The following is a 26981-nucleotide window of genomic DNA, read 5'->3' on the forward strand; positions in this document are numbered from 1 at the left end:
ACATTATTTTTTATTATTATTAAAATAAATAGTATAACTTCTCTGTAATAGTTAACACATTTTTGATTTTTTAGTTTACATTTTGCTTAAAATACTTCAATGATTAATTATTAAAACATAAAAACAAGGTTAGATTATTGACTGTCAATGTATGTTACAAATGTATATTTTTCATTTATCATATCTATATATTTGTTCATATTTTGCAACTAGTAAATTTTTCTTTTCTAAATAAAAAAACTTTCCTATATGCTAGTGAAAACAAGATTATTACACGTTTTTCATAGACTACTATATACTAAATACCCTAAAATGTTATTTTTTTCTACATTATTTCTACGTCTACCGTTGATAAAACTATCCTTAGATTTGTCTGACGAACATGCAATACGTGACCACCGTTTGAAGTACCTTAAGAAAATAAACATTCTTTATTTTTAATTGCTATTTAATTATTATAATTTGCACCTATTATAATTAAGTATTTTCTTACCAGACTGAAATTCGGCAGGGAAAACACGTAAAACCAAGCAGTCAAGACGAGCGGATGGAAGCGTCGTCTAATTATTAACAACAATAATTTTTGCTCCGAAACAACAGCATCATACCACACAGAGTTGTACCTACACGAATAATTCTTTTTATTTTGAGAACATTTTGATTAAACAAATATAAAGTAATAAAATAAGAAAAATATACATTTTTGTTTTTATTATTTTTATTATTATTATTAGGTTAATTAAATAACGTTAAAACTGTTAGAGAAAGTTGTTGTATACAACATTTTATTGGATAATTATTATAATATTATTCATTATTATAATATTATTCATGATACATATTCATAAATTTTGGAAATGTTTTTGATAATACATTTAATTATTTCTTATAAATTTATGAATAAATTCAAATCATTGTTGATAATAATAATAAATTAATAAAAAACTAGTTTTTTTGCAGAATAGTAAATTTTTTATTCATCTAATGTTTTCTTCTCGTTTTAAATCTAAATTTTTATCATTTTAAATCTATGTTTTCATCGGAACTACAAACATAGAAAAGACAAGCTTATTATCAAAAAATTTTTTTACTACTCACACTTTCTCACATATGTTCGAGCTCTTATTCGTAACTTTATGCCCCATGTAATTAAGCATAAACATATAACACAATAACATGATAGTAAAAACAATAGATCTTATAGCTTCCTCAATTTTAACAATAGTTAGTATCTGAAAGACTTGGTTCAATACTTTGATTACATTTCGAGATTATGCTAACTATGCTTCAACATAACTATGTTAACACACCTGTAATGCTTGCCACAAGTATGAATCCTATAAGATCCATTAGACATGTTATTGTATAATAGCTATTGATTATACCAATAAATCTTGTAATGTGAAAAAGATTATATATGTTAATTGAGATCATGATGAAGTGAGGAATATTTTTGGTACATAAGAAAAGAAATATATATATGTATACCTACATATTTGTAAATTAGATAAGAAAAAATTACTATTTAATGTTTAGGCCGGATTCAGATCTTGGTGGAAAAAAAAGTTTTCAATACAATACAAGGTAAATCATTGTGCATATCGTGGGCGGAGCCTAAATTTTTAACTAATCCCACACATCAAAAAATCAATGTTAGCCATATAGAACTCGTGCTGGTAGTAAGCAGTACAACAAAAAACTTTTCCGTTCTACTGCTTACTATCAGCACGAGTTCTGATTGACTTCTGCTTTTCTGCTTTCTGCTTTTCCGCCAAGCTCTGAATCTGGCCTATTGAATCATTAATTTAGTTGATTTCTGGCATTCTGAGACAAAAACATTCGGTAGATTCCTGACATTATTCAGAAATGAAAACAACATCAATAACAAAATGTAGAAGGTAATTTTGAAGATATAAAAAGTCAAAGTTGACGAAGCTTAGCATCGAATTTTTTTGCACTCACACGGGAATCTCTCCAACTGTAAATCTCCGATTTTAATAAGCTTCGAATATTTTGTAGTTTAGGTCAAAATAAGAGGCACGTATTTTTGTATGCGTGCTCATACGACCATTAAGGGGACGACACGCTCCCTTGAAAAAATCAGTTTTTATCTTTCTAAGCAAATATGGTCGAAACGGTAAGAGATATAAAAAAAGTTTACGATAAAAGTTTTAATGTACTTTAAAACTGTGCAATCAGATTTTTTGAAATCTCCCTCCCCACCCTTAATTTTTGAAAATTTTAAAATTTGTCTTATAGCAAAACTTATAGTATATTTAACGACAAATTCAACTATATATGTTAAGTTGTATTTTGAAACCCCATTTTTTAAAAATACCTTTATATCGTTACATACGCGCGCCTTATCTGTATCCGCCTCAATGTCTATGGCAATATTTATTTTTTTGGTATTTTTCTTTTACAAATGTTCTAAATGTTATTATCTGTTACTCTTTACACACACGCACACACGCACGCACGCACGCACGCACGCACGCACGCACGCACGCACGCACGCACGCACGCACGCACGCACGCACGCACGCACGCACGCACGCACGCACGCACGCACGCACGCACGCACGCACGCACGCACGCACGCACGCACGCACGCACGCACGCACGCACGCACGCACGCACGCACGCACGCACGCACGCACGCACGCACGCACGCACGCACGCACGCACGCACGCACGCACGCACGCACGCACGCACGCACGCACGCACGCACGCACGCACGCACGCACGCACGCACGCACGCACGCACGCACGCACGCACGCACGCACGCACGCACGCACGCACGCACGCACGCACGCACGCACGCACGCACGCACGCACGCACGCACGCACGCACGCACGCACGCATGCACACACTTTGTTACTCACGTGCGCGCGCATGTGTGTAAAGAGTAACAGATAATAACATTTAGACATTTGTAAAAGAAAAATACCAAAAAAAATAAATATTGTCATAGTCATTGAGGCGGATACAAATAAAGCGCGCATATATAACGATATAGATATTTTTGAAAAATCGGTTTTCAAAATATAACTTTATCATATATGGTTGAATATGTCGTTAAATATACTATAAGTTTTGCTATAAGACACACACACAAATTTTAAAACTTTCAAAAATTAAGGGGGGGAGGGGATTTCGAAAAATCTGATTGCACAGTTTTAAAATACATTAAAAACCATAAAACTTTTATCGTAAACTTTTTTTATATCTCTTACCGTTTCGACAATATTTGCTCAGAAAGATAAAAACTGATTTTTTTCAAGAGGGCGTTTCATCCCCTTAATGGCCGTATAGGCACGTATAAAAAAATACGTGTCTCTTATTTTGACCTAAACTACAAAATATTCAAAGCTCATTAAAATCGGAGATTTACACTTGGAGAGGTTCCCTTGTCAGAAACAATACACCTTGAAGGAGACCCGTTATCATGTAATGATAGAACAAACTAGTTTAAAAGATATTACATGATTGTCATAGCAATGTAAACTTAGACCTTTAATGTACTGATCGCGTCGTTCATCACTTTAGCCTAAAGATTGACGCTGAAGTTGGTAATTTCTGACGTGATATGCGTTCGGATTTTCGTCTGCCCATAGGTGAGTGTAGTAATACTCACAAGGGAACCTCGCGAACCCGAAAATTCTGATGTTAATGAAATTTTTCACACATATAGAGGGGGTAAATAGACGAATTTAGAAATTTTCAGTTGCTGCCCAAAAACGATTCTAAGAGATGAAACCACCCCTTATACATAGAACCGTTTTTCAGTTTTCTCTATATATCTCGAAAATAATTGGAGATATCGAAAAATATTTTATACAAAAGTTTTATGATAAAAAGTCCTCTGTTTAACCAGATTATTACAATTTTGAAAAAATAATAAAAATTTTTTTTTTAATTTCTGAAAAAAATTATTTTAAAAAAATTTTATTAATTTAGTCAAATAGAAGTGTTTTTTTATCATGAAACTTTTGTAGACATATTTTATCATGAAACTTTTGAGACATATTTCGATATCTCGAATAATTTTCAAGATATATAAAAAAACTACTCTTCATCTGAGATACGATTTCACTCTAGAAGCATTTTCAGGCCAGAATTAAATATTTCTAATTCTATGTACCTACATATTATGTATGTATTGTAATGTTACGTACCAGGTCCGTACAAAGAATGGGTCAGAGGAAGGGCGTAACAGGAACTGTTCCGATGTCAAAAGTCTTATCGACGAGTGACTCGGTCGAGCGAGCTGCAGGTTAGCAAACAGGTAAACGACGGGTGTCGTTATTACTCTGTTATACGAACGCTCTCTCTCGGTGGTCCCTTTTTGGTAAGAGAATCGAATCTCTTTTACGCGGGACGGGACCTTGTGTGATCTTTCGCGTGGAGGGAGTGAGGGAGTTAAATAAGTTTACCGATCATTTAATTTTTAAATTAACATTTATTCAATTGATCCCTACCATTATATATATAACTTTATTGATATTATCAAATCCGCCTTAGAATTATTTGTATGAGTGTGTGTGTGTTTGTGTGTGTGGATCGCGGGTGTTACAAAAGTACGGAAGTCATCAACCAGAAAAGAAGGGGAACGAGTGCGAGTCTAAAAATTTTATTCTGGTTGATATTTGTACAATAGTTTATAATAAGAAAAAAATAATAATAATAAAGATTTACGAACAGTGTTATGTATGTTACGACGCGATTTCGCACACGGTCGTGTCATCCGATCTATGGTCTCGGTTGGCTCGCGCGAATCGGCGGGTCGGCGCGATTTTAGGCATATTTAGTAAAAGAACAGGGTTGAATAAAGGAGAAAGGAGACGATGAGAGAAAAAAAACAAAAGAGAAGGAAATTAAACTTACTATTTGGGCAGATTGGTTGCGTTTTAACTGCTGGTGTAGTTGTGGCTCCAGTTGTGGTCTTACTCGGCGGGTGGTCTTGTTGAGCACTGCCTCTAATAGGTTTTAAAACGTAAACGGAACTTCCGTAGAGTAGACGAATTGCTTGAGTCAGTGAACGACCGAAAAATCTGTGCCGAATGAATCTGATGTTGTACTGTCGACTGATTTTAATTTTTGGAATGATCGTAATGCGCGAGTCTTCCCTTTTTATATTAAATCTTGAGGGCGTGTTAACAATTTGGGCGGGAATATTTTTGAGATTTTGACGTGTAAAAGTTGTCGTTCGATGAGATCCTTCTCCTCCTTATTTTTGATTGTTGCTGATTGGTGGGCTCTGTACGGCCTCTTAGGAAATTTGGAGATTCTTCATTTGGTTATCTCCTGGGATTATGCGGCTGTTTTTATCCATTATTTATTTAGGGGATCTCGCTTTCGGTCCTTTTCGGTCATTTCTTTGAACATCGATTTCAATGTTTAAAACATTTTTTTCGTTCCGCGGCCTTCTTATGACTGGTCGGGCAGTTATTGCTTTATCTTTATAGAAGGTAAAGACGTGGAGCCGACAGTGCGTAGCGGCATTATTTGTTTCTTTCTTAGGATTATGCAGCTGTGTTTGTTGATTTATTCATTTAGAGGATCTCACTATCGATCCTTTCCGGTCGTTTCCTTTGAACATCGATTTCAATGTTTTAAAATATTTTTCGTCGCGCGATCCCTTTTATGATTAGTCGGGCGATTATTGCTTCATTTTCGTGGGAGGAAAAACGTGGAGCCGACAGTGCGTAGCGGCATTATTTGTTTCTTTCTTAAGATTATGCAGCTGTGTTTGTCTGTTTCGTTGTTTAGAGGATTTCGTTATTGATCCTTTCCGGTATTTGTTTAGATATCGTTTTTAGTAGGTCTAAACATTATTTGATAATAACGGTTCTTTTTTATTGCGCAACCCGTTTTTTGTGACCGATCGGACGATTATTGTTCATTTCGTGGGAGGAAAAACGTGGAGCCGACAGGACGTAACAGTAAGTTAAGAAATTAATACAAAATTCTACATATTAGTTTTATCGAAATTAAAAATTTTTTAAGGTTTTTTTTCCCACCTTACACTCACTTTGGTGAGTGGAATAAAACTATTAATTATTAATAATTTAATTGTGTAGTATTAAGGTGGGAAAAAAAACCTTAAAAAATTTTTAATTTTGATAAAACTAATATGTAGAGTTTTGTATTAATTTCTTAACTTACAATACATACATAATATGTAGGTACATAGAATTAGAAATATTTAATTCCGGCCTGAAAATGCTTCTAGGGTGAAATCGTATCTCAGATGAAGAGTAGTTTTTTTATATATCTTGAAAATTATTCGAGATATCGAAATATGTTTCATACAAAAGTTTCATGATAAAAACATCTCTATTTGACTAGATTAATAAAATTTTTTTAAAATAATTTTTTTTAAAAATTAAAAAAAAATTTCTTTTATTTTTTCAGTTATTATAATTTTATTTATATGGAATATTAATTTTAATTTATCATTTATTTGGTATGCTTTTTGTAATACAAGTCATACTGATTTATCTTAAGGGGATGCCGTCCTACCTTACCGATAAAACGCTAATATTTTTTAAACTCACCGATATCTTTGTTAATTAAAATGATTGATAAATCCTTTTCTACGATTGAAGTATTTTTAATAACAATGCGTGACAGCTATATTTCAAATAAAAAATCAAACATTTACAATTTTGTTATGACTTTCTTGCGTCAGGTCACAAGAATATTTATCTAATGTAAAAGTTCTGCAGCTTATTCATGCAGCAAATGTAGCTGACTCGATAGGGATAACATAAGAGAGTATTAGTGAGCTTTTAGAAATGAGTTCGGAAGTCTAATAAAAAAGATAAATGTAGTTGAAATTTTCGTGTTTTATGTATGCATGAGATCAAGGCAAGAGAAAGAGACAGAGCGATAGATTAATTCGCTGAAATTACAACAGATGGAACTGGGAAAGGGATGTCAGTCGCACCACTGACAGCAGTGACAGCATGCAGTACGCGGCAGCGTGGGAAAATATACACACACTAAACTATATGCACATGAACACGGGTACATAGCTTAGTGTGTGTATCTTCTCACACGCTGTGCGCTGATCGCAGAGTGATCTTGATCTGACATCCTTGATGGAAGTGTTTATTTGACAACTTTTGACAAGGTTAGATTGACATAACAAGGTTAGAATGACATAACAAACAATTTCCTTTATGAATCAAAGAGGAAAGTAATAGTGCAGACTTTGCCTGAAGATTGAATTAATTATATATATGCATATGTATAGTGAATTATATTTTTGCATATGAATAGTGAATTAGAAAACTTATAATACATATAATATGGTGCGAAAAGGATTACGGAAGCCTATATAAAATTGTTGACAGTTTTGTTGTGACATACACAAATAATTTTGTATATGATTCAAGGAGGAAAATAATAGCGCAGACTCTGCCTGAAGATTGAACTGCAAAAAGCGATCTTATAGTTTTGCATATGAATAGTGAATTAGAAAATTTACATATAATGTGATATGAAAAGGATTTCAGAGATCTGTATAAGATTGTTGACATTTAGTTGCTACTTCATTTTAACATATTTTACAGATAATATTTTGTGGTTTATGGCAAAACAAATTGACATACACAATTTGCATTCATACGCAAAAATATAACATTGCTTTTTTCTAGTTCAATCTTCAGGCAGAGTTTGCGCTATTATTTTCCTCCTTGAGTCATACACAAAATTATTTGTATATGTCACAACAAAACTGTCAACAATTTTATACAGGCCTCTGTAAGCCTTGTCGCGCCATATTATATGTAAGTTTTCTAATTCACTATTCATATGCAAAAATATAATTCACTATACATACGCATATATATAATTAATTCAATCTTCAGGCAAAGTCTGCACTATTACTTTCCTCTTTGATTCATAAAGGAAATTATTTGTTATGTCATTCTCATAAAATGGATGCTGATTGTGTATGAATATGAATAGTGAATTAGAAGACTTACATATAACGTGGTGCGAAAAGGATTTCAGAAATCTGTATAAGATTGTTCACAATTTAGTTGCTGCTTCATTTTAACATATTTTACAGATATATTTTGTGGTTTATGACAAAACAAATTGACATACACAATTTGCATTCATATGCAAAAATATAACATCGCTTTTTCCAGTTCAATATTTAGACAGTTTGCACTATTATTTTCCTCCTTGAGTCATAAACAAAATTGTTTGTCTGAAATATGTCACTTTCATAAAATAGATGCAGATTGTGTATGTCAATTTGTCTTGCTTGTTACTACAAAATATATCAGTGAAATATGTTAAAATAAAGCAGCAACAAAACTGTCAACAATTTTATACAGATCTCCGTAATCCTTTTCGCACCATATTATATGTAACTTTTACGTAGCTAGAAAAAATAAAATATGAAAATTAAAAAAATAGTTTATAAAAGTTTATAAAAATAGTTCATAAAACAATATTTCTTTTATATATAATACAATTATAGAGTAATAGTAATAATAATAATAGTAATAATAATAATAGTAATAGTAATAGTAGTAGTAGCAGTAGTAGTAGTTTCATTATAACAGTAGTTAGTGCCAGAGGCGATCTATTCATGTGCTGGTTGTAAAAAAAATCCATAGGCGATCTATTCGTGTGCTGGTTGTAAAAAAAAATCCAGAGGCCATCTATTCGTGTGCTGGTTGTAAAAACAAAATCCAGAGGCGATCTATTCGTGTGCTGGTTGTAAAAAAAATCCAGAGATGATCTATTCGTGTGCTGGTTATAAAAAAAATTCAGAGGCGATTTATTCGTATGCTGGTTGTAGAAACAAAATCCAGAGGCAATCTATTCGTGTGCTGGTTGTAAAAAAAATCCAGAGACGATCTATTCGTGTGCCGGTTTATAAAAAAAATTCAGAGGCGATTTATTCGTGTGCTGGTGTAGAAACAAAATCCAGAGGCGATCTATTCGTATGCTGGTTGTAAAAAAATCCAGAAACGATCTATTCGTGTGCTGGTTGTAAAAAAAATCTAGAGACGATCTATTCGTGTGCTGGTTGTAAAAACAAAATCCAGAGGCGATCTATTCGTGTGCTGGTTTTAGAAAACATGCCAGAGCTGATTACTTTGTGTGTTGGTTTTAGAAAACATGCCAGAGGCGATTACTTCGTGTGCTGGTTTTAGAAAATTATATACGATGAAAATGTTGATCTTTGTAAAGATAACAATGATTTCGTCATCGAAAATGGCCCTCTGGCTATGAATCGTATCCAGACAAGCATGCCTAAAGGCCGTTACATTGTCGACATTGTTACTCAGAGTATCAATAACAAATCCATTAGAAAATCAGTGGTATCACTGTCTGAAATGATGAATTAGGAGATTGATTACACCGTTACAAAGTAACGGAAAATCAACCAAATAAAGGAGAAAATATCGATCTTTGCGAAGATAACAATGATTTTGTTATCGAAAATAGTCCTGTAAATACAAACCGTATTCAGGAAAACATGCCTGAAGGTTGTCGCATTTCTTTTATGTGAAATGAAATTCACAGGACCTTTGATAATTACGCGCAAGGAATAGAGTGTCAATTTAAAGATTGAAAATTCATAAATTCTCGTCGCATTGGGTTAATGACACAATTGTTCTCCAAGTGCCAAATGTGCCATTATGAAGCTAACATCTGTTCAGAACCCCAAAAACTGAAAACATTGGACATACAGCTGCTGTAGCAGGAACTATCACAACGAGAATTGGTTTTGCCCAGTTTGAAGAGCTATGTGCAGCCATAAATGTTCGTTGTATATCCGACAAAACCTATATTAAATATAGGGAAAGGTTAGTTGATACTTTTCAAGAAACAGCCATGAAAAATATAAAAATGGCTGGCGAAATTGAAAAGCAACTAGTTCTAGAAAAAAATGAAGTTATAAACTCTATTCCGTATATAACAGTCGTAGCGAATGGTAATTTAGCAAGATGATGATTGTATCATAATTAGTTATTCAACTAACAATTGTGATATAACTAGAGATGATATAGCAAGACATGAAAAAATTTTAAATGTGATTGCTCCTCTTCCTGTTATTATGAATAACATCTTGCCTATCGATAGCAAAATAAACGATGAATCATTAGATCGTTTTTTGCGTATCGTAAGAGAAACTTCAGATTGTGAAACGCAAAGTGTGCAATATGGAGTTCCCTCATATGATTACAGTCAGCCAAAGTAAGAGAAGCTTACAAATCATTGGAGGGAATTGTAGTAATCACTGGCGATGTATTTTCTTTGATGGCACCAAACTTTGCGTATATGATAGCCTACTTGACTGTATATATGATAAGTGGTACCTAAGGAAAAAGATATTCGTCTACGTTATCCTACAATAAATAAAAATATTTTTTTTGAAAAAGTTAAAAAACAATCTGATGGCATTAGTTGTGGCATTTATGCTGCGCTTTCACCACAACTATAGGAGGCAATCCTTGTGAAGAAAATTATTCGAACAATATTAAATGTATGCGAGAGCATCTTTTCAAAATTATAGAAGGCAACAAATTATTGCCTTTTCCTAGATAATATACTATTATCTTGATAATAGAAAAAAAAGATACCTCAATAGTGTTCGTAAATTGAAATCGGAGAGACATAAAAAATGAATAAAATATTTTGGTTGCGTTCTCACGGAAATGGGCGATGGAGAGTCCCATTCTACATTTTCAATATATAAAATATTTCATATTTTTACTGCTTTATCATCTCGTACACGTGAATCTAAACGTATCTCAGAGTATAGATAACAGTAAAATAGAAGTATATCTGCCTTTATAGCATTTATTTGTCTTTATTTGATATACAATTCCGTAAAATTGCTTACAATAGTTACCCAGATAGCAATGCGTGATGATCAGATTTCATTACGTCATGATCTTATGATATTGATTGAAATATGATGTATATATTGTAATCATATCATGATGATGCATATCATGAACACAAATTACGCACACATAAGTACACAATAGTAGTACGAACATTATTTATGTATTCATTATGTCGTTCTTTTGTGAACTTTTATAGATATCCCAGGTAGCAAGCACATGTCATTTTGACGTCGAAAATTAGTCATTTTAAGTCTTTTGACGTTATGTAATTAAAAAACTACGACAATATGACGAGATTTTAATCACCAAATAATCACGTTTCTCAAACTACGTTATTTTATCGTCATTTTCACGTATTTATTTTATTTTATTCTATTAATGCTTGTATATACTTTAAATTATTTTAATATATCCAATTTTGAAATAAACGTTCTAATATTTCATCTTTTATGTAATAATTTTAAAACAAAAAGTTTTTGTGGTCTTATAAAAATTATTTTAATTATATATATACCGAGCAAAAATAATAAATAGATAAATATACATATAATTTATTATACTTATTAATTATTATTGATAAATCAATATTTTGTATGTATAAATATATGTTTGTCAAAATATGAGGACAACATGAACTCAGAATGCATATATTTTGCTATCGGGGTATATTGTAAACAGTGCAAAGCATATATATGTTTTTCAAAGAAGAATAAAATTCGACTATATGTGTATGTATAGAGGGTGTGCCAAAAGTGTGGATACACCCAAATACCTAATAAACGATACGTTTTAGAAAATACGTTTCAGACAAAAGTTATTGGATTCAGAGGGGGATATTCAACGGTACAATTGGTTTGACTTTATACAATCATTTGAAGGTCAAGTAAAGATCACCTTCAATTTTTAAATAGAAAACCATAGTTTTCATTGCATTTTCTTATAGCTTACCTCAAGAGTTTCTAAAACACTATGATAAAGTATTTTTTCATTAAAAATTTTTTGAGTTATAAAGTTCGAAAGTTACAAAATTTTGACACAAGGTATAAAATATCTCGCAAAATAATCATTTTTCGCTTATCATATCTTAATACTTTTTCGCATAGAATAACAAAATGAATCGATTGGTGTAAAGAAAACAGTTACCTTTTCAAAAAAATTAGCAACTGCATGTTGCAAATTACATATTTTGTTTATAAGCAACTATCTGTTTTCTTTACACTAATCGATTAATCTTATTATTCTGTGCAAAAAAAAGATATGATAATCGAAAAATGAATATTTTACGATTATCATATCTTTTTTTTGCATATTTTGTACCTTATGTCAATAGTTTGTAACTTTTAAACTTTATAACTCGAAAAGTTTATGATAAAATACTTTACATAGTGTTTTGGAAAACTCTCGAGCTAAGCTACAAGAATATAACGAAAAATAGGGTGTTCCATTTAAAAAAATGAAAGTGATTTTTACGTGACCTTCAAACGACTATTCAAGGTCAAACCAATGACATTATCTTATGGCCCCCTCGTAACCATACAATTTTTGTCTAAAATATTTTTTGTTATAATGTGTATTTTCAGAGATAATAGCTTGTAACAGGTTATCTGACTTACCCTATATATACATACACATATAGTCTGGATTAGCGGTTACATAACAATCACATTTTGACTGTCTGAACTGATAGGTAACTGAAAGATTAATAATTAATTTTAAGAAATTCACTGAAAACTAGCAAGAATTAATATACGTAATGTTTATGAAATAGATTGTTTGTTTGTTAATAATAGATATATAATTGTTGCTATTTTCAATTACTTAAAAAACAGAAACAGGTTTTGAACATTTGTTATAATCAAAACTCATTTATATTTTGCATTATATAGAATATTTCGTGCAACTGTGAGATGTACCACATGAAAGAGAAATAAGACAGTGTGGAAATAAAGAAATCTATTTATGTTTTGCATGAGAGCCAGTCGACAGCAAATTTTATGCCTGAAGATAATAATGTACGGATTTTAACAATATCAAAAAAAACCACAGCAATAATTTAACCGCTAGATGTTTATGGGTTTAAAATATAGAAAAATTTCGTGAGAACATTTAGTGATATGTTATCGTGTTATGTTATTAAATTATAATATCAATTTACATTTGAGAAATAATATTTTCAAATTACAATCTTTGACACATAGCTGTCATCTCCACGATACCATAATCTTTTCAAATATGCCTGGTTTAAAAGTGGCTATATCGAAGAACGGCCATCACGGTTTGAAAACCCAGTAGATTTTTGTTTCTCAGGAAAAGAAATACAAGAAATAGCACGCTGTGCAATATGTGGTGCACCTGCTATAATACGATTCTTGGTGCAAAAAACATTTGTGTATGCATCACTTTTTTGAAGAACATCATGATTGTAAATACTATGAAACATAAGAATTGTTTGTAAGTAAAAGGTTTTTTCTAGATAATAATATTTATTACTATATGTATATATATGATGATTGTAATAATTACTTTTACACATTATAGGGAATGCAATCCAAATAAATGGCATTGTAGTGTTACGTTGTCTTGACTGCACGGTTCCTTCCTTCCGCGGAACTTTAAGACTAACCGTCTACACTACGACATTCACTAGGGCATACTGCCTCAACGACTCTCACGGAGTCGTGGTAACAACCGAGTGCGCGATAACAACTTGTTATCATAAAAAATGGAAAAGGGTAATACGACTCTAATCTATTGGGAAATTATAATAATGCACTTAATACCAAAGTCCAAGTCCTCTCACAAAATCATGAATCACATTTTTTTCCATATGACTTCCAAATGCACCGGAAGCACCGAAAAACAGGAAACGGGTTCCTGACAACGTTAGAATAATTTCTAATTGGAACCGATAGATCTGTCAGCAGAGAGCATAGAAAATAATATAATTCAGACTCACTATAATATGTAGAGTTTTATATTAATTTCTTAACTTACAATACATACATAATATGTAGGTACATAGATAAATAAATTTAGAAATATTTAATTCTGGCCTGAAAATGCTTCTAGAGTGAAACCATACTTCATATGAAGAGTAGTTTTTTTATATATCTTGAAAATTATTCGAGATATCGAAATATGTTCCATACAAAAGTTTCATGATAAAAACACCTCTATTTGACTAGATCAACAAAATTTTTTAAAAATAATTTTTTTCAAAGATTTAAAAAAAAAATTTTTTTATTTTTTCAAAATTGTATTAATGTAGTTAAATAGAGGACTGGCAGCAACTGAAAATTACTAAATTCATCTATTTACTCCCTCTATATGTGTGCAAAGTTTCATTAAGATCAGAATTTCTGGGTTCGCGAGATTCCCTTGTCAGTAATAGTGCGGTCTTCTTTTTGCGTGGATATTTCAAACGAGCCAATCTAAAAAAATTGCGAGATTTCTCGTACACCGACGAGATATTATTAAAGACTGTCAGTCCTTGGTAAATTTTTGTGAAGACTAAGTTGGTGCGATGGAACCGGAGATAATAGAATTGTTGTGCCGCGGGGCGACACTGAGTTCGAAATCCGCGTTGGAAGGCAGGACTCAGGGCGCAGGGCGTACCGTGGATTTAAATAACCTTCTTGTAATCGTTTTAATAGAATATATTTTCTTTTACCCAATCTTCTGTGGTACAATGCTTACTTATGTCCTACGACAACGTTGGCGGTTCCTTCCTGGATTGTCGGCGGTGTTGCCTAACATTTTTCTTCTCGGTACTATTTCCCGTTACAGTACTTATAAGTCTTACTTCGATGTTACGACTGCCCGCTGCAGTTATGATTATTCTCGATTTGATTTTATGACTGCCCGCGCGTCTGAGCGCGGGTGGGTTTTTTATATTGTTGAGTGATCGTGCTAAAATTCGGTTGCTCAACTCGCGATGAGTGCAAGCGCAGCGAGTCCAAGAGTCGGACTTCCTCGCTTGCACCCTTTCGTAATCTTCGCGCGCAGATCGCTCTGTCAGCGGTACGCGCAGTCAACACTCTAATCGCGGTATGCGGATATCGTTTAATCCGCATTCTATATTCCGGTTTTATTTCAATCGCTCTCGTTATTAATTATTTCTTATTACTTTAATATTATTTGGTTATAGTCTATCGGGCTATAACAGAATATTGATGATATTATCAATCGTTTTGATTTAATTATATTAAAGTTATTTAAAGAAATGTTAAACCGTTTTATATTATAGATATTTTTATTATATCAAAATGTTTTTATTGGTTGTATAGAATGATAAATTCTTTTCCATGATAAAAGTATATACCAAAATTTTTTCGGAACCTATACGAGAAGTCAAGTCGTAAACAATAATTGCTTGATACGAACGTTTAGCAGTTTGTATCAACAAAATGAAATAGGTTCCAGATATGATTGCATGAAGGAATATTAGTGAACTTTTAGATATGATGTTTGAAGTCTATTAAAAAATATTTCAGTATATAAAAATTTCGTGCACATCGTGCGAAAAGCGAGGAACACGAAGTAAAACAATAAATTAGTTGCATGATGTCGCGATAGACGGTGCGACAATCTGCATGACAGGAGAGTCGCCGAAAGAGAGAGAGCGAGAACGTATAAGGAGCAAGCGAGATAGCTAACATGAAAAAGTTCTCGTTCGCGAGGATTTCTTTATTTATCGTTTTTCGTATCATATATAATTTTACTATAAAAAATAAAACTTTTTTATTTCGCATTTTATTGGTTTGAAAATAATTTTAATGAGATTTTTGTGATAAAATGTTACCAAATATTACATAAATCGGATAATTTTTAATTAATCAATAGCCATAATTTGATTATTTTTCTAATTAAATCCGATTTATATCATGTTTGGTATCATTTTAATTACAAAAATCTCGTTAATTCATTAAAACTGTTTTCAAACCGATAAAATGTCCAATAAAAATTTATTTTCTGTAATAAGATAACGAGAGCCTCCAAATTACCCACGTTCGGAATGACCACGGAAAATATTGAACGAAGTTCGAAATGACCACGTTCGAAATGGCCACGTTTGGAATGGCCACGTTCGAAATAGCCAGGTTCGAAATGGTCACGTTCGGAATGACCGCGTTTGGAATAATCATGTTCGAAATAGCCACAAAGCAGGGGACAACACATATCGCGCTGTATTTCAGATGCATAACGAAATTTGGAATTATACGGTTTTTTATGGGTTTACGACTTTTCGCACATAACGAGGGACAACACATATCGCTTTGTGGCCATTTCGAACATGATTATTGCAAACGTGATCATTCCGAACATGACCATTCCGAACGTGTGCAAAACGAACGTGTGATCATTCCGAACGTGAGCAAAATGAACGTGGCCATTCCAAACATGCACAAATCGAACGTGGCTATTTCGAAGTTGGCCATTCTGAACGTGGCCATTTCTAACGTGGTCAAATTTAGCAGTTGCCATTCCGAACATGGGCAAATTGTATTCACTCTAAGATAACATATAATATGAAAATTATAATATTATCGATAATTTTAGTTCCATTTAGATGAAGGCATTGACCCGTCGAAATTTTGGCTGTGTTTTTTGGATCCCCTTAAATAATATGAATATTTTAGCTCATCTAGCTATTGTTTTATTATAAAAATACATATATCTTCTATATAGCTGTTTAAAAAATAATAAAATAAGCATTTTATTGTATCTAATCATTGCTTTAAACATTTTCCTACCTAAAGCAAGAAAACTTTTGCATTATCGAGAATTTTTTCCTATCATCTCATCACGTTAAACCTCATAAGATCATCGGTCTTTAATAATATCTCGCCGATGTTCCGTAACAATATATAATTTTTACGTTGTATGAAATAAGAATAACGATTTCACGTAAAACAGTCGACCTTTAGAAAAAAATAGATTACCCCGTGGCTGGATATGTTGATATGTTAATAATGTAAGAAAAAAGAGGAAATAAATAATAAATTAATAAAAAAAATTAAGTTTTTTTTAAATACGTAACTTCTTCATTTTCTTTCATCTCGATCGAGGCCTCTTCAACGTGCGTTGTGCCTTAGCACGGGAAAATTCAACGCAATAATTGATCAACCTTTTATATCTCTAAAATTACGATATTTTCAATGTTTTGTTATTAGGATTTTCCTAAAATGACATCAGGGATCTCTGTAAATCAATAGTTCGATGGAATATCCTACATATGAACTTAAAAAATTTTAATTAAAAAATAAAAAAGTTTATAATTTATAATATATTTTTAATTTATAATATTAAAAAATTTTAAAATAATTAATACAATAAACAATAATATATAGAATTAATATTTAGCTACACAAAATTTTGCATGCAGCACATTGTACGTATACATGCATAACATATATACATGGTTCTTTGAATGTATAAATCGCATTTTAGCATCACTATATGCAATTGTCGTTGTGTAATGACGATGAATATACATACATACATACGTGAGCGCGCGGTCGCACGCACACGCAAATATATGTATATGTACAGGGTGTCCCATAAAGATTGAATCAACGTTCATGGCAACGAAAAACAATACACTTTTCGTTGCTGTGCAACCCACGTGACACTTCGCCGCTGGAACGCCTAGAGCGTACGGCCTATAGTCTAGCTGCGAAAAGCGTGCGCTCATTCGCTGAGCATTTTTAATTAATATTTTAATAATTATTGCGAAAATCGCAAAATGGTAAAAAATTTTTCTGTTCAGTTTAATGCGTTCTACCTGTTCACGAACGTTAATACAATCTTTACCGGACACCCTGTATATGCAGAGTGGGCTATTTTAAACAGTATGGTTAATTTTCTCGTAAACTAAGCGAAATATAAATATAAATATATATATATATATATATATATATATATATATATATATATATATATACAGGGTGTCCCAGACTTACCGAATCACCTGTTAATGGTGGATTCCTGAGGTCATTTAAAGGCAAAAATTCTAATACCAAAATGTCGAGGCTACAATAGTTTTCAAATGATAAAAATTTGAAGTTGACCAATTAGCATGACAAAACTTCGCGCGGATTTGCCAATTTTTTAAAATTAATTTCTCGATAATTATTTTGAAAATCATAAAATGGTAGAAGACTTTTCTACTCAATTTGACCTGCTCTATCTGTATATGAGCGGTGAAGCGGTTATTACCGGACACCCTGTATATATATATTTATATAAATAAAATTGTTGTTAGGCGATAAGTGAATAATAATAAAAATAAAATATTTTCGAATTCTTTTCTTTTCAACTTTATAATTATAATTTATATAAATATATAATTTCTGGATATATTTAGCGAGAACTGGTATATACTGGGACACGGCACTTATAGAGACATTGACATTTTGCAATCTAAAAGTGAATTTCTAAATGATATAGTCAAAAATAAAAGAAATGGCGAAATAAGTAAAATATGGTAAAATTGCTCCCGAAGATAATCTAACGTAGTAGCTATCTAAGAGTAACTTATAATGAGTAAATGCTTTATATGTATATAACGTTTCAGCTTCCGAGATCTCCTCCTTAGGATGTTACGGAGATGAATTTGCAAAACTAAAAGATTTTTATTTCACGGTTACAGATAATTAACGGTTTCAGATAATCTACAGATAATTGAACAAAAAAAAATATACATAAAGAGAGTCATCAAAGAAATATTATATGTTTTTCTCAAATGTATATGTAACATGCTAATGCAGGTCTGGGTAAATGTCTATAATAGTTACTGCAGCGAAAAATCAATTTTTTTCAAAACTAATCAATAAAACTATTATAGAAATGGAATGTAGAAATGCTTTTAGGGAGGGGCAAGTCTTTCTTAAGAAGTTACAAGTAACAAAATTACATAAATAAATTTATTAAACATTATTCATTAAATTATTATAAATGGAATAATATAAATATGAACCAGGGAATATTTTCATAACATATATACACACAAACACGAGGGGGGGTGCAAGGGGGAGGCGGCAAAAGCACTCCTTGGAACCCCTCTCCGTGTGTGTGTGTGTGTGTGTGTGTGTATTATGAAAATATTGAAAATATATATAAAGATAAAGCAACAAATACAATAATTAATGTTTGTAAACAAAACTCGAAGGACAGTATAATTTGGCATTTCTATAACTTGTTATTAATGAATAAATTTTTAAGAAAGACTTGCCCCTCCCTAAAAACATTTCTACATTGCATTTCTATAGTAGTTGTTGATTAGTATTGAAAAAAATTGATTTTTCGCTATAGTAGCTATTATAGACATTTACCCAGGTCTGTGACCGACTTGCAATTCTCAACTATTGTTATTTTGACTATTGCTATCCCCACTCCTTTTATTTCATGACATCTAGACTGGTCGCGAAAACATAAAATGCTCGAACTCAAGGATGGTATTAACTATAAATCGTATGAAACTTTAACGCGGAACTCCATTATGCGGAAACAATTGAGTAAGGAATAATATTTCAATCGTCAAGGAATAATATTTTAATTTTTTTATATATACATTATAATTATAAAGTATATATGTATGTAGGCATGTATGTATGCGTGTTTGTATATTATTCTTATTATGTATTATATTATAATTATATCTTATTATTATATTATATTATAATTTATTATTATTAATATATTAAAATTTTTGGTAATTATACAGAATAACGAACCACCTCCCGATGTCAATTACCTTGACATATATTATCAAGGTCATGACCCTGAGTAAGGTTCTGAAGATTAGGTTAGGTTAGGTTAGGCCCCCCAATGACTCCCCACTTTGCCGTGGTGGGGGGGGCTCATCCCGAAGGAGACCCCGGCGTGGTTGTCGAGGGGGTCCTAGAACCCACAACCCCCGGGCGACCCGGAGGGGTGCTAAGAGCGAGTCAAAACATGGATGGGACGACAACGGCGAAAGAACGCCGCGGTCTCGGATGCTGCGGACCGGCGGGGGGGGGGGGAAATTGTCCCTGTTCCCACCTCGTCGTCAACTTGCAAAGGGCTGCCCGGGGGTTTGACTGCGAGGCCCCCGGGCGAACATGCGATCGCATGTAGGGAGGTTGACGGGTTCTTCTTCGACCTCTTCATGAAAACCTCCTCGTTATACGGGGAGGTGAAGGGGTCGAACAACATGAACCCAGGGAGAGAGGCGGAGCTGGTGATGAAGCTCCTCGAACTCCTCGACGATTTTGTCAAGGAGAGAGAGGAGTTCATCAAAGAATTTGGCTACGCCAGGGTGTTCGAGCCCGAAGTCTCCGATGTGGAGACTGGGGATGCCTGCACCCAAGTGGAGAGGAGGTTCACGACACGGGACGCGGGCACTCAAGCCCGGCTGGTCCCGTGTAAATCGCGAACCTTTGGTTTTCAGACGGAGACCCAGGGAGACGCGGGGGCTCCACATTCCCTAGTGGATGTGGAGTCCCTCCGCGATTTAGTAAGGATCGAGGTGGAGTCCGCTCTGACCTTAGGGCTAAGCAGACTCCGCCAAGAGCTCAGGGCATGTCATCGCCCACCCTCCTCCGCCTCTAGTGAAGGGGCTACCGTGCCGCCCTCTTGGACTTTGGTGACGGCGAAAGGGGACGGAGGAGGGAGCAAGAAGGAGAGACTGGTCCCGGAGAAATCCCCCCCCTAAAAGGGGAAAGGGGTCTCCGGGCCAGTCGTCTCCTTCCCCCCTGAAAAGGGGAAGAAGAAAAGGGGAAGGGGCGGCACCAGTGACTCCCTGAGGTGCTTTAAGTGCCTCAGGGGTGGCCACATCAGTGCCGCCTGTAGGTCCGAGGTGTTCAGGGGTGACCGGTGTTACCGGTGTGGCGTCGCTGGACACCTCGGCTGAGGGTGCAAATCTGAGTGTTCCCGCTGACCATGCCCTGGGCGGGGGCGAGGAGTATTCCTCTCCTGTGAAGGGGAGGAAGAGGAGAAAGAGGAAAAGAGGGCCTCCATCGGGAGTGGAGAAGGCGTCTCCCTCGGTGGGGGTGGCCTCGGAGGAAAAGAGGACTCCTGGTGTGGAGTGTGGGGAGGTTGCTTTGACGCCCCCCCTCCCCAGGGGTGGTTGAGGTGGCCTCCGGTATGGAGGTTGTGGAAGAGTGTCCCCGTCCAGGGGAATTCAGACCCCCCATCTAAACAGATAAGGGGGTCGTGGGTGAGTAGAAAGGGGTACGACGTAGTCTTCCCCCCTCTCCCCCACGGGGCAGTGAACTCGAGGGGTCCTTCAGACCCCCCTCGCTCCAAAACTGACCTAACATCTGGTCATTAGCGGGGGGAGGTGAGATTTAATTCTTACCTCCCCCCAGGGGCCAAGGAGGAGTGGGTGCAGTAACACTCACTCCTCATTGCACTTTGGCCCCAAGGAAGACGGCGAGGTGCGTGGTGATCCCGCAACGTCGTCGATGATGCGTCATTGAGATTCCTCTCGGTAGCGCATCACAGGAAGGACATCTCCCCCCATCTGGGGGAGACAGGCGGGGGTGGGTCCTGGTTGAATGCGAAAGCGACTCCAGGGGCCACTCACCAACCGCCGAGTAGGACCACCGTGAGATTTTAGTGAGTATATCCCGATAAATAGGGGGGGAGTCCCACATACCCCCGGGGAGTTCCCGCTCCTTGGGAGATGCGTAACGCATTTCCTCACGTAAAAAAAAAGGTTGGGTTAGGTCGGCGCTCGTTTTGGAATGGGAAGAGGGCCTGTCCGAGGTAAGGACAGGCCCACGCGCCGTCGAGGCCATCCGCTCGGTCTTCATGGACTGGGTGGACCGACGACACAGCGCCTTCGATTTCAGGTTAGGATGGTGCAGGTGCTCACCGGGAATGGTTGCTTCGGAATAGGTAGGGAGCGGTCGACCGCGTGTCACCACTGTGGCGCCCCGGTGGACATGGCGGAGCACACCCTGGCGGAATGCCAGGCGTAGAGCGCTCAACGCCATGCTCTTCGGGACGCCATAGGGGAGGAGGTCTCCCTGGCTGCCATGGGGAAATTCATGATGGCCGGGGAGGACCAATGGAGGGCGGCCGTCTCCTTCTGCGGGGACGTCATGTCTCGAAAGGAGGCGGCCGAAAGAGAAAGGGAGGTGGACCCGAGTGCCCTTCCCTCTAGGAGAAGGAGGGGAGGCGCGAGGAGGAGAGCGTCGTACGAGAGAACTCAACGGCGCATCATGAAAGAAAATCCCCTTCGACGATCTGGGGGATCGGCGGGAGTGGGTTCTGGTTGAATGCGAGAGCGACCTCAAGGCCCACTCACGTTTCAACCGCCGGGTGTGACCACCGTCAGGTTTTAGTGGGTATACCCCTGTAAATAGGGGAAGTCCCATACCCCCGGGGAGTTCTCGCTTCTCTTCTTTTTATGACACCATCTCCTTTCGAAGGTTGGCGATCCAAACAGCTAATATTGTTTTTGACACAGCAATGCGGAAGATTTCAATGGAAGAACAGTGGAACCACCTTCTGATGTCCTTTAGCTAGGAATTTTGACGTCTGCCAGTGGATCTTTTCCCTTCTATTTTTCCTCCGATGACTAGCCTCAACAATTCGTACCTTTCGCCCCGCATGATGTGCCCGACGTACCTCGTCTTTCTCTCCCTCACTGTGAGCATGAATTCCTTTTGTTTTCCCATACGGTTTAGAATTTCCTCATTGGTCACTCTTTGAACTCAGGATATTCTGAGAATGCAACGGTATAGGTACATCTCAAAAGCATCAATTTTCCTTTCTGTAACTAGGTCAAGAGTCCAACTTTCACAACCATATAACAAAACGGAGAAGACGTAGCATCTCAACATACGAATCCTTAGTGTTAAGCTTAGGTCCGATCTCGCAAACAACTTCTTCATGCCGATGAAAACCCCTCTGGCCTGCTCTATCTTTGATTTTATTTCCCTTTTTGGATCACACTGATCGGTGATAATAGTTCCTAGATATTTGAAGTAAGAAACTTGTTTCACGTTGTTTTCATTAATGATAAGAGTAGCTTGCATCGGAGCTTTTGTGAAAACGAGAACTTTGGTTTTAGCGGTATTGATAAGGAGCCCGAATCTTTCGCTATGTTTGACAATGCGATTCATCATGATCTGTAAGTCCCGCATATTGTCAGCCAGCACGACCGCATTATCGGCATACCTCAGATTGTTAATTGTCTTGCCATTTATTTTTATTCCACCGTTAACTCCATTCAGTGCTTCTTTGAAGATAGCCTCAGAGTAAATATTAAACAGAAGGGGCGACAGGACGCATCTCTGTCGTATACCCCTCCTGATCCGCACCGCCTCCGAAACCACCCTCCAGCTTGACTTGGGCGATTTGTTGCCAATAGAGGTTTGAAATAATCTGTATTTCACCTCTGTCAATGCCCGTTGCCATAAGGATTTCTATCATCTTCAGATGCTTAATATAATCGAAACCTTTCTTATAGTCAATCATGCAGACGAAAAGACTGACATTCATGTCCCTGGATCGCTGGATAAGGACATTTAAGGAGAACAGCGCCTCGCGAGTGCCCAGACCATTTCGGAATCCGAATTGGGTTTCGTCAAGGTGTGATTCGCATTTCCTGTAAATTCGAGTGTGAATTATTCTTAGGAATATTTTAAGCACATGTGATCATCTTATAGTCATCACAATGCGAGGCACGGCTCCTTTTCGACAAGATAATAAATGTTAACTTCAATCAGTCTGAAGGAATAACTCCTGATTCGTTAGATGTCATTAAAAAGAGAGGTTAGGAGCTTCAAGCCTCCCTCGTCCTGTTCAGCAATTAGTTTTACGACTTCTGCATGCACTTCATCTGGGCCTGTGGCCTTTGCGTTCTTCTGCGCCTTTATCGCATGTATGACTTCACTTTTAGTTACTTCGGGACTTTTTTCATTTATATGATCGTCCGTTTCCGGTGGTTCCCTCGGTCGATTGTCATTATAGAGGTCCTCTACGTACTCTTTTCACCTTTGAACCTTTGCTTCCAATCCCAGAATTCCCACTCCTCGGGGGATGCGTAAAGCATTTCCTGACGTAAAAAAAAGGCCGGCGCTTGTTGTTTATTAAAAAGTTATTTATTATACAAAAAATGTATAATGAACAATATAATTTTTGGACACCATATGTCCATGCTTTCGTATTATATTGTTATATTGTATCGCTGAGAATAGTAAGTCGTCTTTATTTATCTTTTTTACTGAAATTTTACTTTTATGTTCGTGACATTTCTTGTAAATAAGTAAATAATAAAGAGGCAATAGGAGCGAGGAGATGTGAATATAAAATTGTAAGTTTTTTATATATAGATGATATGTCGCAATTGTATTGACTTTAAGTACATTAGTAACATTCTATAGAATGACGGAAATTACAATAAAGATTTGAACGTTTCGATTCATGTTTTGAATCCTCTTCAGCATAATATATAAATTAAATAAATGAATTATAAATAAAATCGAAATTAATGATTAAACATCGCATAATAAAAGCGTAAGACATGTGTGAACATAAAATCCGTGATCGTATTCGCATGATTAAAAGGATCACTGCCTCAGAACCGCTGTACATATTTATCGCATGTTAGTTGTATAAATTACATATATATAAAACGATCCAACTTATTCGGCTCTTTTTTTGTACGGCTTGCATAATAATCCCGCGAGGCAATTCTCCGAGGTTTCCAGACCGAGGGAGGTATGCAGTTAGATTGAGGGGTTAAGTAGGATATGCACTCCGTTTGTATGTTGTTGAATCTATAGTATATATATCGCGACAATTGATGTTTTAACGTGTGGATATGTCGATGGTACAGATCTATTGCCTCTTTATTATTTACTTATTTATTAATCGGAGCTCTTTATATAATTTTATTATTTCTTGTAAACTTGAAATTCTTTTGAGGACAATAATGAATCGTACTTTCAATGGATTTATTAATTTAAATGTGATACATTGAATGCGCGGGCGGGGGAGAGACTCCGTTCTTCCCGCTGCACCCCCATTCCACAAAAAAACTAACTCAACCCAACCTGTGTCTGAGATATATAATAGATTTTGTTTCGTAACACGTTAGGTTAGTTAGTTTTTTGTGCGGTGGGGGTGTAGAGGGAGGGGCTCCGCCCCTTTTCCGCCCACGCTTGTACTGTAAAGTCATTATACATTGTTAAATATTACTTTACTTTTGACAAAAACAAAAAATTACATCTCATTTTTCAAACTTTTTTATTAATAACTTTTTAATAAACAACGAACGCTAGCTATAACCTTTAGAACCTTACTTTAGGGTCATGACCTTGATAATATATGTTAAGGTCATTGACATCAGGAGGTGGTCCGTTGTTTTGTATTGTAACGATGCCACCCTTTCGTTATCCGGTCAAACAACCACCGGAAGTCCGCCGCTGGACGACTACCGGTCGAGCAAAAGCGGAGGCGCTGAGCGCCTTTTTAAACGTCTCATAGAGCTCGCCAGGCTGACGAGAGCACGCTCGACACGCGCGGAAGCCAGGCTTCTCCGCCGAATACCTCCGATCAGAGCCGAACGGGAAACATACCGAACCGCACCAACCTGAGCCGATAGACCACCGAACTCCGACAATTTGCGGAGTCCGGAAAGAGGGGGATCGAATTCCGCTATTTAATGAGCAAGATCCAAAGCTAAAGCACCAGATCTGACTGAGATCAGTAGGGAGCGAGTTCGCACCTCCGAAATCTCGATTCCGATCCTTAGAACGCCGACAGCAAGCAAACCTCAGGGTGGACGAGTTCGCCGCCTCCGTGGTGATTTCGCGACATCGCTAGCACACGGCTTTCCCTTCCGTACCTAGAATACGGGGTGGACGAGTTCCCAGATTCTCCCTAAATCTAAATCATCTTAAAAGATCATGAATCCTCCGACCGTACGAATACCGCGATATAATCGCCATTAATACGCATCGGTAACCGCACCCACTGAGGGTTGAGCCGATCATACTAATCCATACACAAAATCAATACCATTTCCCCAGTGACCGGCCAAGCACCGCTCCTTAGCCGACGGATCGCGCGCAGCCAAGAGATCCCGTGTAGACTCGCGCCGTAAATTGGAACGAAATTTCGATAACACGTCTTGAAGTCCCTCGCTTATACCACACACACACACACACACACGCACGCACGCACGCACGCACGCACGCACGCACGCATACACGCACGCACGCACGCACGCACGCACGCACGCACGCACGCACGCACGCACACACATACACACACATCCACATACGCGCACAACCATATACCCACACCCGCGGACACACAAAATGTACACGCCTCACATACCCACACAATCATTGTACTATTACAGACACACAATAAACACAATTAATACAGAAAAATTCATGTCTCACATCTCTTACCCGACACTACCGAATCCTGGCCCAGACTGACCACTCCTTGAGCGTTCTCGAAGGTGGACAGTGTTACAGCATAATTACCACATTTTTTATATTTACATTTTCCTGACTGCTGCTGTTACTTATTTTTGTGAAAATATTTTTTCGGGGAATAAAATGCTCTTCTAAAGATAGAAGCATCTCAAAATACCAAAGACTTGGAATATAAATCTGAAATGGATGGAGAAGGTAAAATTTCGATTTTTGAAAGTAATAAAAATAAATGGAAATTAATAATATAATATTTATATCGTCTAGTCCACTTCCAATTTTTGTAGATTCTTTCCTTTTATTTTCCGCATTAAATATATTCCTTAAAGAATGCATTTTATTTATGAACTTTTTCATTTCTGTATTGGGCCGTATTTTTTTTACTTCATTAATAATTCTTGTAAAAGCTTCATTATGTAAATGTTTATTGTGATAATTTTGATGTTTTGTAACATAGCGTGTAGACAACAGCTGATCGCAGCGAGCGCCTCGCGTAATCGCCCGCGTCGAATAATGAGTTGCGCCGCTCCTGCCTACCGCCTGTAGGCGTGCCGTAATTCACTACCTATTTTCTCTTATAATTTAAAAACTAAGCTTCAGATAAAATTTTGCCAAAGGAAAAATCGTCTCAGAATTTATTCAGGAATACGAC

The 26981-nt window shown here is 36.2% G+C and overlaps 1 protein-coding gene across 1 annotated transcript in view; it reads right to left on the minus strand.

Annotated features, from left to right (window-relative positions):
- Positions 1–256: 256 nt before the first annotated feature.
- Positions 257–26981, minus strand: part of LOC140673037 (uncharacterized) — a 41454-nt gene continuing 14729 nt past the window's right edge. The window contains exons 6-9 of the mRNA XM_072905610.1: positions 1311–1393; positions 1099–1240; positions 494–623; positions 257–411 (exon numbers count right to left, since the gene is read on the minus strand). Of these exons, the coding sequence (XP_072761711.1) occupies positions 364–411; positions 494–623; positions 1099–1240; positions 1311–1393 (403 nt within the window). The 3' untranslated portion in view covers positions 257–363. The remainder of the gene's footprint in view (positions 412–493; positions 624–1098; positions 1241–1310; positions 1394–26981) is intronic.

The sequence above is a fragment of the Anoplolepis gracilipes genome, chromosome 14 (genome assembly GCF_047496725.1).
Source record: "Anoplolepis gracilipes chromosome 14, ASM4749672v1, whole genome shotgun sequence".
In the NCBI taxonomy this organism is placed as follows: domain Eukaryota; kingdom Metazoa; phylum Arthropoda; class Insecta; order Hymenoptera; family Formicidae; genus Anoplolepis; species Anoplolepis gracilipes.